This window comes from Nestor notabilis, unplaced genomic scaffold (assembly GCF_000696875.1).
Source record: "Nestor notabilis isolate BGI_N333 unplaced genomic scaffold, ASM69687v1 scaffold14320, whole genome shotgun sequence".
Taxonomy (NCBI): domain Eukaryota; kingdom Metazoa; phylum Chordata; class Aves; order Psittaciformes; family Psittacidae; genus Nestor; species Nestor notabilis.
The window spans coordinates 1-13,576 of record NW_009912613.1 but is presented as its reverse complement, the minus strand read 5'-3'; the positions used below and the strand labels follow the sequence as shown (position 1 = coordinate 13,576).

Here is a 13,576-nt window from a genome sequence, read left to right as displayed (position 1 = left end):
TCAGCAGGTCATCATGTTCACAGGGTACCATTTTCACAAGTTTTTCAACAATATCCATTTCAACCTGTGTATCAAGAAAAACAAAACCCCATAATCCATCCAAACTTAGCTTTGCCTTCAATGTAAAAGCCCTCTCAGTGTCTTATATATTTACATACACATATATGCAAATGCATATCCAATTTGTACCCATAATAGTGTGTGTCAATGCATTTTCATCTGAAGCAGCTTTGCTTATGTCTTTGTGGTTGAAGTCTTCTAGATTGGGTTACTGAGTAACGTTGTTTAAAAAAGATTTTGAACCAAACAGTTCAGATGCCTTGGAAATATTCCTTACAGTTGGAACACCATAAGAATGTGGTCGAGACATCACTTACAAGGGTAGATTGGGGTGGGGATAACAACTCATTTAACTCTAAACACAAGCAATCCTAGAGTAAGTGACATTAAAGTCAAAGAGATACCCAACCAAGAAAGACAAAAAATTGGCATTCAAAAAGAATTTGAAACCTTTCATTATGAATTTCAATTGAATCCCTAAACGTAACTTTGCATGTGCTTTCAGAAGAGGCATGTGTCCTGTATGTTAATTTAATAAAAGCATGAAAGTCATCTTGAAACCTGTATCACTTTTAAATTAAAAACTGTAATCCAGGAACTGAGAAGTGGTATCAGTTCCTGAGATCACATTCACTTTAGCAGCCAGAAAAGTCATCTGAGCATTGATTGACAAAACTTGAAAACATCTTTTAAGCATAATTTTTCTGCTTTTGACATAATCTTTTAAATGCATTCATTTTCTTGTTTCCCAGAACCTTCTTTGGCCAGAAGGAGGCACACAAAATTACTTTGCATTCTTCAAACTTTTGCATGTATGTAACTAGCCTTCCAGTTATAAATACACAGAGAATGAATACTAAGACACTACAGCTTGCCCCACACTGCATAATGCAACAAGCAAACAATCAACTGGATTCCTTTGATCAAAAACAATCAGATAGCAAGAACTCCTACTTCACTGCTTTGAATTTAATATGACAAGTATTAAATTCCTAAATTAAATTAATAAATATCCCTATTTGAATACCAAGGGGAAGAGTGTGCTATAAATATACACAGATTATTCAGTTTTACTTAGAACCAGGCATTGCACAACTAATCTTGGTTCATTTTGCCTTTGACATTTTTATGTTATTGCCTGATACAAATACTAAAACACCTTCTCCTTCACTGGTAGCCTTCCTTAATAATACTGTCCAGAGAAAAGTATCATCCTTATTACCAGTGAGGAATGCTCAAGCAGACAGCTGACCTGAAGCATACAAACCTTTTCAAAAGTCTTTTCAAAACTGTTAAAACACTCTGTAATTAATTCAACAACTTTGTTTCATTTTTCTTTCAGCTAAATCAAATGGAATGCAGAAGGTGTGCCAGCAAATAATCCTTATTTTCCTAACAAAGTCCTTCAGGACACTACACAAGTATAAACTAAATCAATGAGCAATCACCTAATAAACAGTCTACATTCCCCCAAAACACATGCTTGGTGTCTGAGTTTTGTTAAGAAATAGGATACCCATATATAAATAAGAGAGATACTTCATCTACATTTTTCAGTGCATGTGCATGAGAATGGCAGCTCCAGTAACAAAGATGCAATTAATTTCCTACTGCATTTACACAGATCTTTTCATCTCACCATTTAAGTGTAACATTAATCTCAGATAACTTCTTGGATAAGGAAAATTCATCATCTTCATTTAACAAACTGACATAAAGGCATGGAAGTGAAGGCATGTATCTACTAAAAGCCGCTGTGAAAAGGAGATGCTTGGCTAGAGCTTAAAGTCACACACACACAAAAACATGCTAAATTTCAGAAGTTTGAGAGTTCACCTAAAAGATGCTTACGAAGAGCAAGACTGCCCCCAGTTCTTAGGAGCTACTGGCAGCATGAAGGAACAATTGTGAGGTGCCTTTGAAGACCAAGCTGACCTAGGAAATAAGTAAACTCATCTAGCAAACTGCAAAAGGATAACCACCTTTCTTTCCAAGACAATACACAGCAGAGACAACAATATGATGGCAAAAGAATCTAGTCTGGGGGCAGGGCCATGAGCATCTCCAGAACCAGGGGTATGAGAAGACTCTGGGCTGCTGTCTTCAAAATTTGGGATTTGATGTATTGTATTTTGAAGTAACTTCACTGTTTTGGATGACAGTTCTTCAGAAAATGTTGCAGTATGTTACTGGCTGGGTGTTGCACTTTTATTCATTTTACTAGTAACAAAAAAGGATAATCAGTGCTACAGATACTTAGGGTGGGGACAGAAATGTCTCCCTCTTCCCTCCAACCACAAAGTCCATACTTTTCCAATATTACAGTAGAGTGCTATGAGTGCTCTGAGCCTTACCATATCGTTTTTGTTCTCCATAAAAATGCTGAGTTTCTTCAAGAAGGATACAACCAGCATAAGCAGCTCAAAATTATCACGGTCCAGTGCTTTCACTAACATATGGACAATGTTCTTGTTTCTCATCTTCAGCTCAGTGCGAGTATCCTCAGCAAGATTTAGAAGCAGGTAAAGTGCAACTAATAAAGTCCAATACAAATCATACCATGAGGTCATAGACAAGAGAACTAAACAAGTCTCTACATTCACATTAACTGCTTAAGACTTTCAGAAGTCTTCTGCTACATTCACGATGCATTTTGAAGGAAACCAACCATAAATACTTTTTATGCCTGTTTAGAAAGCATTAAGCAGCTGAATTCTAGTTGTGGTTTTGGGGGGGTAGGGGGAATAAAAATGATCACTAGAAGTTTTTTATACTTTTTTTCTTTCAATTCCAATGGGAACCATTAAAAACCCCTTGACGGGAAAGCTTTGCCACTCAGATCATTTCAATCTAACATTAAGTGTACTTTAGTACAAAACCTGAGACAGAATGAAAGCTCTTCAACTTGAATCGGATACAGGCCAAATTAAAAAGAACAAAACAAAACAAAACAACCCCAAAACCAAACAAACAATAAAAAAAAACCAAAAAACCAACACAAAACAAACACCCACACCCCCAATGTACAAAACGTACAAAACCAGAATACCCAAACTTCTCCCAAAACAACATTATGAGCAAAAAAAAGTTAAGTGGATCACTTTTGCCATTTTTCCTCTAAGACTGACAGAACATTTTAAAAATTGTTAGTATACTGTCAAACAATCTGATTAAGCACTCACCTTGTCCCTATTCTTTGGCAATGCTCTTCCATATTTATCCACACATTCAGCATGTTTAATGCATCCTGGCTGTAACAAGCATCTAATAAAACCCTCTACCGACAATCACCAACAAGGAAGTAACTTGCTGTTTGGATTTCGTACCTCTGAGTAGCTGTTCCTGCTTGACAACCAGCCCTTGATATTTCTTGTAAGTTTTCTCATAGTCCTTTTTCAGGGTTTGATTTTCAGGATCTTCATCAAGTAAATTGCAGAAGTTAAGAAGTTCAGATAAAAGTTAAACAGCCTAGATGACTACCGTCCTCAGGGTAGTATTCAACCATTAGTAAAAAGCAAGGGATCTGTGGAATAGCCAGTGTAAACACACTACCTCAGCAACAGCTTCTTACACTTGTAATCTACGGCATAATTCATTTTCTCCTCCTAGTCCTGGATGTATTACATTCTAATAGTCAGGACGAATGTTCCTAAAACATACTACTGATGAAATAAAATTTTGTTGTGTTGTTTTAGCAACTACAGCTTAATGTCTTCAGCAGCCCGAATTTCTCACTTCTTGTCTTTTTCATATTATATTTTGCACTTTCTAGTAAATTCTACTCCTTTCACAGAAGCTGCTGTATGCTCATCTTGCATAAATCAGCAACAGCTACCAAGGCAAGTCAAAAGTCATCAAGCTTCCCCATCACACGAAAAGGATATCAGCTTTCTTCTTTTTAGAAAGTTCTTCCTGCCAAAGCTCATGTCTCTTCAGTTCATGGTCTATGATATTCATACACAGAGCTCCAATTTTGTAATGCGTGATTATCCCATGAAATTGAGAAAAACTACATTGAAGAAAAAACAACTTGCGAGGAAAAAGAAAAATGCAAACCACCCCAAATCTGTTTTGACATCTATGATAGCAATGTCCCAACACCACACCACATGAAGTATTAAAAAAAGATATTTACTCTCTGTCCCGTTCTAACACTCCTCTATTCAAAAATTGTTTCAGAATAACAACAGTTTCTGTAAACATGGATATTTTTTCCAAACTTGTAGAAGGAAAGCAATAGCTTGTTTTTCCAAGTCAAAATAAAAAACACATTCCAATTTTTATGCATAAAGGAAACTGTTTTCCAAACAGCCCCACTTCCCATACTGTGAATGCTTCAGAGGACTCCCTACTCACCAGACACGTAAAAGAGAGATCTAAAATCAAGTTGCAACACAAATTCCATTTGAGTTATTTCTAGGCAGGGTATGCTGAAACACTTGCATAGCTAAACAAGAACAAGCACTCACTTCATTTCTGAATACGACTTCTTCCCTGTAGGAATGCTCAGAGAAATAAAAGGTGGCAGCTCAGCCTATAAGTTATGAGTCAGAATCCTTACTAGTTTCTTCCCAGCTCTACTACACATTGCCTCACTGTGGGTGTTCTTTCTGTGCCTCAGTTTTGTTATCCATAATAAACGTGTTTCCATCTCCACAATTTTTTTCCTCTGTCAGTGAGGTTTTGCATTGCAATGCAGAAAACAAAGGAAAAACCATTAAGCAGAGAGAAGTTCCTTATGTCCCTATACACAGGGACTCTGCACTCACCTTGAAAAGCAGAAGAAAATATAAATTATATTGGTAGCAAGTTCCACACTTTGTTTCCAGTCTTCCCTCAGCACTCTAGCCAACGCACCCAGGGCAGTCTCTGAAGTGAAACAGGATTTAGATGGAGCATCAGCATTTCACCTTCATCCTTTTGTCTCATGAGACTCAGAATTTGTATATACCTTATTCTACATCTATCAATTTTCTAATGAAAGATTTTCAGAGGTATCTCACTTTAACGTGTAACACTGACAAGTTATGTTTGTAACTCTAAAACAGAGTACACCCTGGGTGGTCATCCAGTCATAAACCCTAGAAAGAGGCCACATGCAAGGAAGCTGCAACCAAACACAAAGGTCATCTTAAAACTACCATTAACCTTACTATCCTGTGGCCTGTGCCAGCTGTATGTTCCATACTACTCTGTGGCCCCTACCTAAAATATCACCACTTTAATTTCCAAATCCCCTTTAAATTCTATATTGAGAACTATCACTTTTCATCCACATCTATTTTTTTTTCCTGTAGCAACTTTGTGTTATTTAATAATTTGATTTATATTTCTCGTCATACTTTTCCTCTCCAGATCACTCATCTTTCCCATTGAAAACTGGACACCTATACTTATGTAAGCCTGCAAATCCCATTTTCAAAGCAAGTTTCCTCATCTTCAGGATACAACTCTACATTTTTCTTGTCTCCAGCAGCAATCCCAACTGAAGCTGATTTAGCATCAGAATAAAAAAAAAAAAAAAAGAAAAAAAAAAGCAAACCAGCTGAAGCCTACCGAGGCCAGGAATATTTCTGTGTTAGACCCACCTAAGAACAGTCTAAACAGCATCCATATGTAGAGAGATCCAGCTGGGCTTTGACAGCCAGCTTATGTACTGAGAAGCAAAGCCCATCAAACTAGAGAAAAATCCAAATTAAAGGTGAACTATTTTTCCCTTGAGAAGAAAGCACCACAAATAAATAGCATAACATTAAGAGAAGTTTCCACTGGGTTTTAAAATTACCGTTGATAAGCAGCTCTTCCAAATTATCTGGATTCCTAGCCAGCTGCAGGACAAGGGCAGAGCCACGCACCTTGTCAGGAATGTCTTCATACAATAACTCAATGTACTCATCCATGTCATTGATATTAGCAACTTCATCAATCTGAAAGCAGTTGTAAGTGAGGTTTCACAGAGAAAATTATGTCAATTCAACACCATCAATCACAACATTATTCAATCCCAAAAGAAGAGTGCACAGCTTTGAGTTAAGATCTCAGGAAAAAATAAAATACAAGGAAAAAAATAAAAATCAACATATCCAGAATAACTGCCAATGAACATCAAGAAATTTGATATTTAATTACAAAAAACAAAGGATGCTTAGACATGACTCCCTGTGTCCTGTCTGATGTTCCAGACCTCACTTGCTGTCCTGCTGCATGCTGTAGTTGGAGGGGGAAGTATGCAAGTCAAGTATTTTACCCTTTATGGAGACAATTTTTATTCCATTGTGCTATATTCCCAAACCAAGTTCTTTGTTTAAAAAAACAGGCAGCATAAAACCCTGAGGATTCAGTATTTCCTCTCCCCTCTTCCTTTATATCTGCTTATTTAAGTATTAAATGGGTTTTGCATTTTTCTTCTACCACCAATATTTACCTCCATTCCTTCAAATGGGGATGGATCTTTTGGCTTACTGGATTTCTCTTTCTTTTCTATAAAGAAAAAGACATGGTTGCAGTTAAACCATGCATGTGCAAACACGAAAAAAAATACCCAGTATTCTCACAGTAAGCATTCTGGTTAAATCAAGGTCGAAGCCCTTTTGTGTCAAGCTGAGCTGCCAGACTAACACAGCTAAGGTATGTCAGGTTTCTGAAACTGGACAGCATACAGGGAGCAAAATAAATCTTAGATGCCTTTTGACTCCTCACTCTAAATGATCAGTTGCAGCCCAGTCAGCTGGGGAGACAAAGGCTAATCATTAGTGAAAGCCCAGAGTGGCAAAACTCACTTCCGCAGTGAAATACCTTAGCAGCTTTGATTCTGCTTGTGCACTGTGGCAAAGCTGTCCTGTGATACACCAAGGCACATATATATTTACGTGTGTATATAAATACGTGTGTGTGTGTGTAATGTATACATATATAGGTATATAGACATGTATATAACATACACACCAACATAGAATCATATCATAGTTAGAGATGGAAAGGACCTTAAGATCATCTAGTTCCAACCCCCTGCATGTATATGTTATATAGAAGAAATGGTAAAACACCCAAAGCAGCTACAATCAAAGCATACAAATAACATTAATCTTTGTTTTAATCTTATCCCACTAAGATAAGAATCCAACTTGAGAACAAAGCTAATCATGTAATGACTTCAAAAACCTTGCTAGCCACAGGTAATGCAGGATTGGATGTTAAATACGAAATTGTCCCCTAAGCAGAAAGTTTAAGACGAACTTAGAACAGAAATAGGATCACTGAGATGCCAGGAACTTAAGATAACAACATAACCACCCCAAGCTCACTGCTACACTGTACCAAAGCTTGTCAGGCTCTGAAAACTCCTCACTCCAGCTTTACAGACAGTGCAAATTCAGCCTAGGAACATTATTTACCCATGCAACAGATGCTGACAGATCTTTCTAGGAAGATCAACGTAGCCTTTTGATATCACTGCAAGTGCAGATGCAACACGAAAAGGCTGCACCAAATAACAGAATCTGTACCTCTCGAGTCCTACTAAAGCACAAGGCAGTCAGTAAGAAGCATCAACACTAAGTTCAACTAACCAAAAAGGTAAGCTTTGGTTTTAAAAAGCTAATTCCCACCAGTCTTGCTCCAAGATTTTAGTTTTTTCCAAGTGTGATTTAACTATACATCTTCCCCACTCTCATCTCCAGAGGACTTTTAAGTTAGGATCAAGCAAGTTAGGAGCTCAGCTAGAAAAACCTCACAAAGTAGTTGTTCAGTGCTGATGCAACCTAGTCCCAAGCTACCTTGTTCCTGTATTATTTACCTTTTCCTGCTGAGGCATCTCTGCGATTCTGCAGATAGTACAACAGCTGTTCTACTTCAGGCAGTTTGGAGGGGTGAATGAGCTTGCATTCTTCAACCACCTTTCGAGCCAGGGAAGCAATGTCTGTATTTGCATTAAGGCTCTTCAGCCGAATGCTGCAAAAGAGACAGGTATCTCTTCAGCTTTTAAATTTTTCTATCTTCTGTTCTCTATGTTTACACAGCCATGAATTTCTTGAAGCAGAAATGGTCCTGAGACCACCAATGGCTGTGCTATGACTTACAAAGGTAATGTCAAAGCTGTGGCTCTCAACAACTCCAAATGGCAAGTAACTGCCAAACGGATTTGACAGAGCATAACTGTCCATCAGCTGACAAACAGCAACACTAAATGCAGCTGTACAAACAGATCCTTTATAACTATCTCAGACACAGTAGTCAATAATTTATTTGCAATACATCCCAAAAAAGTGCACATGACTGCAAAGGAGTATAGCATACACAAAAATAACAACCACCATATTGCATATGCAAGTTACGCTGATTCATCTGAAAACAGATATCCTCAGAAATTTGAGACAATTTAAAGAGTCTCTTTTTCTTACTCAATTCCTCTTCTTACATGCACTTACACAAGCAGCCACTTCAGCTCAAGTTTTCAAAAAGAATTTCAGAAGAATTGACTGAAGTCAAGTCAGTATAGAGATGAAACAAACCTAGGAAAGGTACAAACTTGCATCTTGGAAATTATAGTCATGATAGCTCTATGGGCTTTTCCAATGGGGAATATTTTAATGCTCTTAAAAGAAAAATACCAGGTAAAAGTAAAATGCAGATACCATAGCGAAATTACTAGCAGGAGTGACAGATGAAAACAACAGAGAGGCAACAACTAGAGCATAAGGCTGTCAGAAGGTTCAATAGCAATAATTGCTTCAACATTTTTCACTTTTCTTCACAAAACACCTTAAAGTACACAGATGAAAAGCACTTTACAATATGTACTTTAGATGTTAACTTCCCTGGCTTCTAAACCCTCCACTAACCTAGCACAAGTTTTATAAATATTAGAACATATTATTTCTTACAGGCTATTGATGCTTTGAGTTATTGAACTTATGACTATGAAATAAAGGAAAAAGCTATCAGAACTTGCTATGACCTTACATTTTCTGACATTCCTTGCGCTCCCCCAGCACAGGGTCTCCCATCTCTCCCAGAATCATTGCTTCCACTTCATAATGGACAATAAGGGCTTTCTCAGATGGATGTACATCTATGTTGCCTCCTTTTACCTTCCTGCAATGAAGAAGAAAAAAATTATTGATTAAATGAAAAGCTCAGAAAACATACTAGAACACAGATCAGTAACAAGGACCTGTCTCCTGTTCTATTTACACCCTGAACCCAAGCACTGCCCGCCTTCCACACCACATTTCATTTCACACAGCTGTACTAAAGCTTAGTGCTAGTGGCATGTTCCTGACTATTACCTCTAGTACATACAGAAACACCCAAGTCATTGGTCAAGCCTTAGTCACTGAAGTCAAGTGAGAAACAAACAGGATAAATCTTTGATTTCTAAGTCTCCCAGCTCTCTTAAGGAACTACAATCAGGAATTAGATGCACTTCACAGAGAAGGTGATTTTCCCAGTTGATTCCTTGTTATGTTGTCAGTATTGAGAAATCTTCTGCTAATGACATTGATTGAGTGCAGTCATTTACAAATGGAAATTTTTCTTCTAAGACTCTCTTAGCTAAAGCTTAACAGTTAAAAATCTACTAAGAATGAATTACAAATAATTTTAGTTTTTCTCCTGATGCACAAACCTCTTCAATACTGTTCTTCACCTTGCTGCGTCTGTTGCCAGGCTTGGGGAACCACCAGATCAACATCTGCCATGACCAGATAAATCAAGCACGTCTACCTGCTTTACTACAGCTACAGATATTTTGGAAAAGCATTCTCCAGGAAAGCACTCTGGGTATGTCACTGCCTAAAGGACCTGTCCTGCACTCTCCTCCCCTGTGACAGCAACTCTGTGTTCACACAGAGATACAAGGATCATGAGGATAGGCCACGGATAAAATGCCATGAAGATACACCTTATTTCTGGTTTTGAGTGACAGCAGAACCACATCCAGAGAATGGCTTTATTTTATAGTGCATGTGTGGTGTTTTTGTTTGTTTTGGGATTTTGTTTGGGTGTTGGTCTATTGGCACATCTGCGTAACTAAAAAAAAAAACAAACAAAACAAACAAACAAAAAAAACAACAACCAAAAAAACAAACACCAAAAAACACCCACAATCAAAAAACCCACCCGAAAAAGAAAAAAAAAAAACCAAACAAAAAACCAATAACCAACCCACCAAAAAAATCCCAAAACAAATCCCACCCTTAAGATTTACAGGTGGCTTCACCAGTAGCTGTATCAGCAAACATGACAGAGCAGCTGGCTATAGCATTGGGTCCAATTAGACCATGGAAAACTACTTCAGCCTCACAGCACTGGAAATGTCAGCAAATCCAGATGCAGCCTTCAGTGTAATCACTTTCTTCAGAAAATGTTTGAAATGTATGCTTCCAGCTACCCAGCTACTACAGTGGGTGCTTCCCCTTCTGCAGAAGTACAAAAATACCTTTTTCTTGAGATACAGCTGCCCAAAACACCCCACAAACCACAGAAAGGTCTGCTGTGGGATATAAACTAGTTCAATACAAGACTTACAAGGACACAAAGCCACAGGGCAAAGAAATATAGCTCACTGCTTAAAAGCAACATCTTCCTTGATGAGATTGTAGCAGAACTTCATTTACCACTTGTGATTTTTTGAAGAAACTTGTGTTTTCTTCCCTTGAACAGTACTTTGAAACAGATGCTTCAGTACAGTCTGTTTGCACAAGGTTCAGCCTTGCAGAGCAGAAAACTTGCAGCAAATCTATTTGAAAAGAACCACCTCTTGTTCCTCACCCCCAAATATATTTCCCCTATATTTAGACCTGCCAGGAGATCCCAACCATGAATGTTCCTCCTGACAGTCAAACCTTGTAAATTGACAGCTTAGTAATATTTACAGATATAAAGAAAAGGATGGGTAGAGAACAAGTAGGTCTGAAGGAGTGCGGTATAGTTTTACAAGAACTAAGCTGAACAGCTCATCATTGCCAGAAGGATTAGATCTTCCCATGTTTTTCCTGCTCCTGGCAGTCACCTTGGTTCAGCATGACGGCTCATCAAAACCTTTCACAGCCAGTTCCATCAATCTGACAGAAAACTCTTCCTGTTTCAGGCTGAGGGAGTTTTTCACTGTGTTACTGAATTAAAGTACTCTATAGAAAGTGAGTAACACTTCCTATCTATGAACAGGGATAAAGAGGATGGAGTGAGATCTCCTCTTTTTGGCAGCAGTAAGGCAGTGATGAGCTTAGTGACCAGCAGAACCTCAGCCTAAGACTGCTTAAACAGTTTTAGCATTTTCCATATGTAATTTTTTCCATAAGAGACAGATGAATAAGCTGAAGAATTTATAGCTGCAGAGATTTTCTCCTCTCTCATATTGATAACCACCCTCACTACTTGAGCTATTTCCTAGCTAATGGAGTCACAAATCAATTCACATTCAAGTTCCCTCTCTGAAAAATCTTGTCTTGTGAACTGCTTGAAGACCTACACTAAAATGTACCACCCAGCCACTAAAATTGTTTTCCATTTGGAAAACACTGCAGTAAGATTGCCAGCATGACAAAAAAATAACATCTTTCAGATAAACAATCCCTCCTTCCCCATCGAATCCACACACATCTACTTTATTGATTTTCTACGCATCTTAAGTTTGCAAGTCACTTCACAAAACATTTAAAAAATACAGACATTTCTATAACTAGTAGAAGCAGCAACACACTGGGGACCTCTCACATGCATCAGCCCATCCTTTCACTTCACTGCCTGCTTTGTCAACAAGAATCCTGCTCTATTAGAGGTTTAAAAGAGGAAGGCCTTTTCTACAGACAAAAGCTGTTCTATCTGAGCTCATGTAACCGAATCTGGTGTGTGGATAACCTTTATCAACTAATTCCTTCAGGGGGAAAAAGCAAAATCAAACTATCCTAATTACAAGTGGCACAAATAGCACACGTGGATAAGGCTGAAAATCCAATAACAAATCCTAGCAAGTCAGACTTAGTGGGAGGGGGCCTACTCAAGGAGGATGACAAAGGGAAACAGGGATCAGAGGGGTATCAGACTTGCACACAAGTCTAGCCGTGTTAATCAGCACAGCAGATGGTTTTGGTTTGTGCTCCCTTAAAAGAGACAAAAGTATGCTTGTTGCAGGGATGACTACAAAATAAAGAAGATTGTTCCAAAACTCACCTAAGATGGCACAAACAGAATATTCAAGGCCAAAAATAGGCACTGCTCTAAAGTTACATCTATTTATTTAGTTACAGGTTGCCATTTGATTTCTACCTGTTATTGCATTTATATGACAGAATTAATGTTTAAAGATTATCAAGAGAGGTTCCCCCCGCCCGGTTTCTAATTATGAATATTAGTATGTGGCATATGAGAAGAAAAATCAACCAAAAAAAACCACACACCCCCCCAAAAAGAAAAGCCCAACAAAAAACCTCAACAACAACAAACATCCCCCCCTCCAAAAAAAACAAGAACAAAACCCCCCCACCAAAACAACAAAAAGCCCACAAGAAAACCCCAAGAACTCCATGGGATTCAAGATGTAATGGCCTGACACCTTTGCTTTGAAACAATTGATGAAGAGGCAACAGTTGCATACTCAGACCCCATTAGGCTGACTGGTCTCACTGCCAATAGATAGATGAAGTCACCATTCAGTCATCACATCTTTAACATCAAATCCAGATCATGCACTTCATACCCACGGTTACCTCGCAGGTCCATCCATCCCAACTGTCAAACCATTTCATTCATCCCACCACACTACCTGTCCCACCCCCCCTGCAATTTGCCATGCCCTAATATCTCCTCCAAATCAGTTCATCTCTCCAGCTGCACCCTGAACCTGCAATTACTGCCTAATACCCCCTTCTCAGTCCCCAGCCTGCCTGTTCCCCAAAGCAATCACTTGCCCAATCCCAACCTCTAATACCTACACACCCCTCCCCACTCATCTCCTAATAGCAACTATATCCTCTCAACTGGCACCTCAGTGCACCATCCCAAATGTACATCATAAAATGCCACCAGTCAGCCTCAAAGCAGTGCATCCCTCCAATCTACCACCTTCTCCAAGCGGTTACCACCAGCATGCCACCCATCCCATCTCTCAGCACAGCCTAAACCCACTTTATAACCATCACTCATACCTTACCCAGCCTTCCAATCCCCATTCAAGTCTCCTGCCCACCGGACTAGACAGCCACCCCTCAGCCTGCCCCAAACAAATATATCTCTCATTTCCAAACCACTCACCCCAAAGCACCTCAGCTCCACACTCCATCACCACCCCACAACCCCTTCTTGCCGCATTATCCCACAACTTCCCACTCAGCCCTCATCAAAGGCTAAAATGCCACAGCCCCACAGCCTCAGTCCGCTCGTACTCCCCCACCCCATAACCTCCCATCCGTCCCTCACGACAGCCTGCAACACTTGTCTCCACCCCACAACCTCGCACGCCCCTCAGCGCCCCACACAACGGCACGACAAACCACCCCACCCCTCGGGACAACCTGCC

The 13,576-nt window shown here is 39.1% G+C and overlaps 1 protein-coding gene across 1 annotated transcript in view; it reads right to left on the bottom strand.

Moving 5' to 3' along the window:
* The window catches only part of KIFAP3 (kinesin-associated protein 3), a 63,468-nt gene extending 52,961 nt beyond the window's left edge, over nt 1-10,507 (bottom strand). The window contains 10 exon segments of the mRNA XM_010020375.1: nt 2-64; nt 2,415-2,593; nt 3,387-3,485; nt 3,945-4,069; nt 4,830-4,929; nt 5,846-5,987; nt 6,485-6,540; nt 7,856-8,010; nt 9,022-9,149; nt 10,499-10,507. Coding sequence (XP_010018677.1) covers nt 2-64; nt 2,415-2,593; nt 3,387-3,485; nt 3,945-4,069; nt 4,830-4,929; nt 5,846-5,987; nt 6,485-6,540; nt 7,856-8,010; nt 9,022-9,080 — 978 coding nt within the window. The 5' untranslated portion in view covers nt 9,081-9,149; nt 10,499-10,507.
* Nucleotides 10,508-13,576: the final 3,069 nt, after the last annotated feature.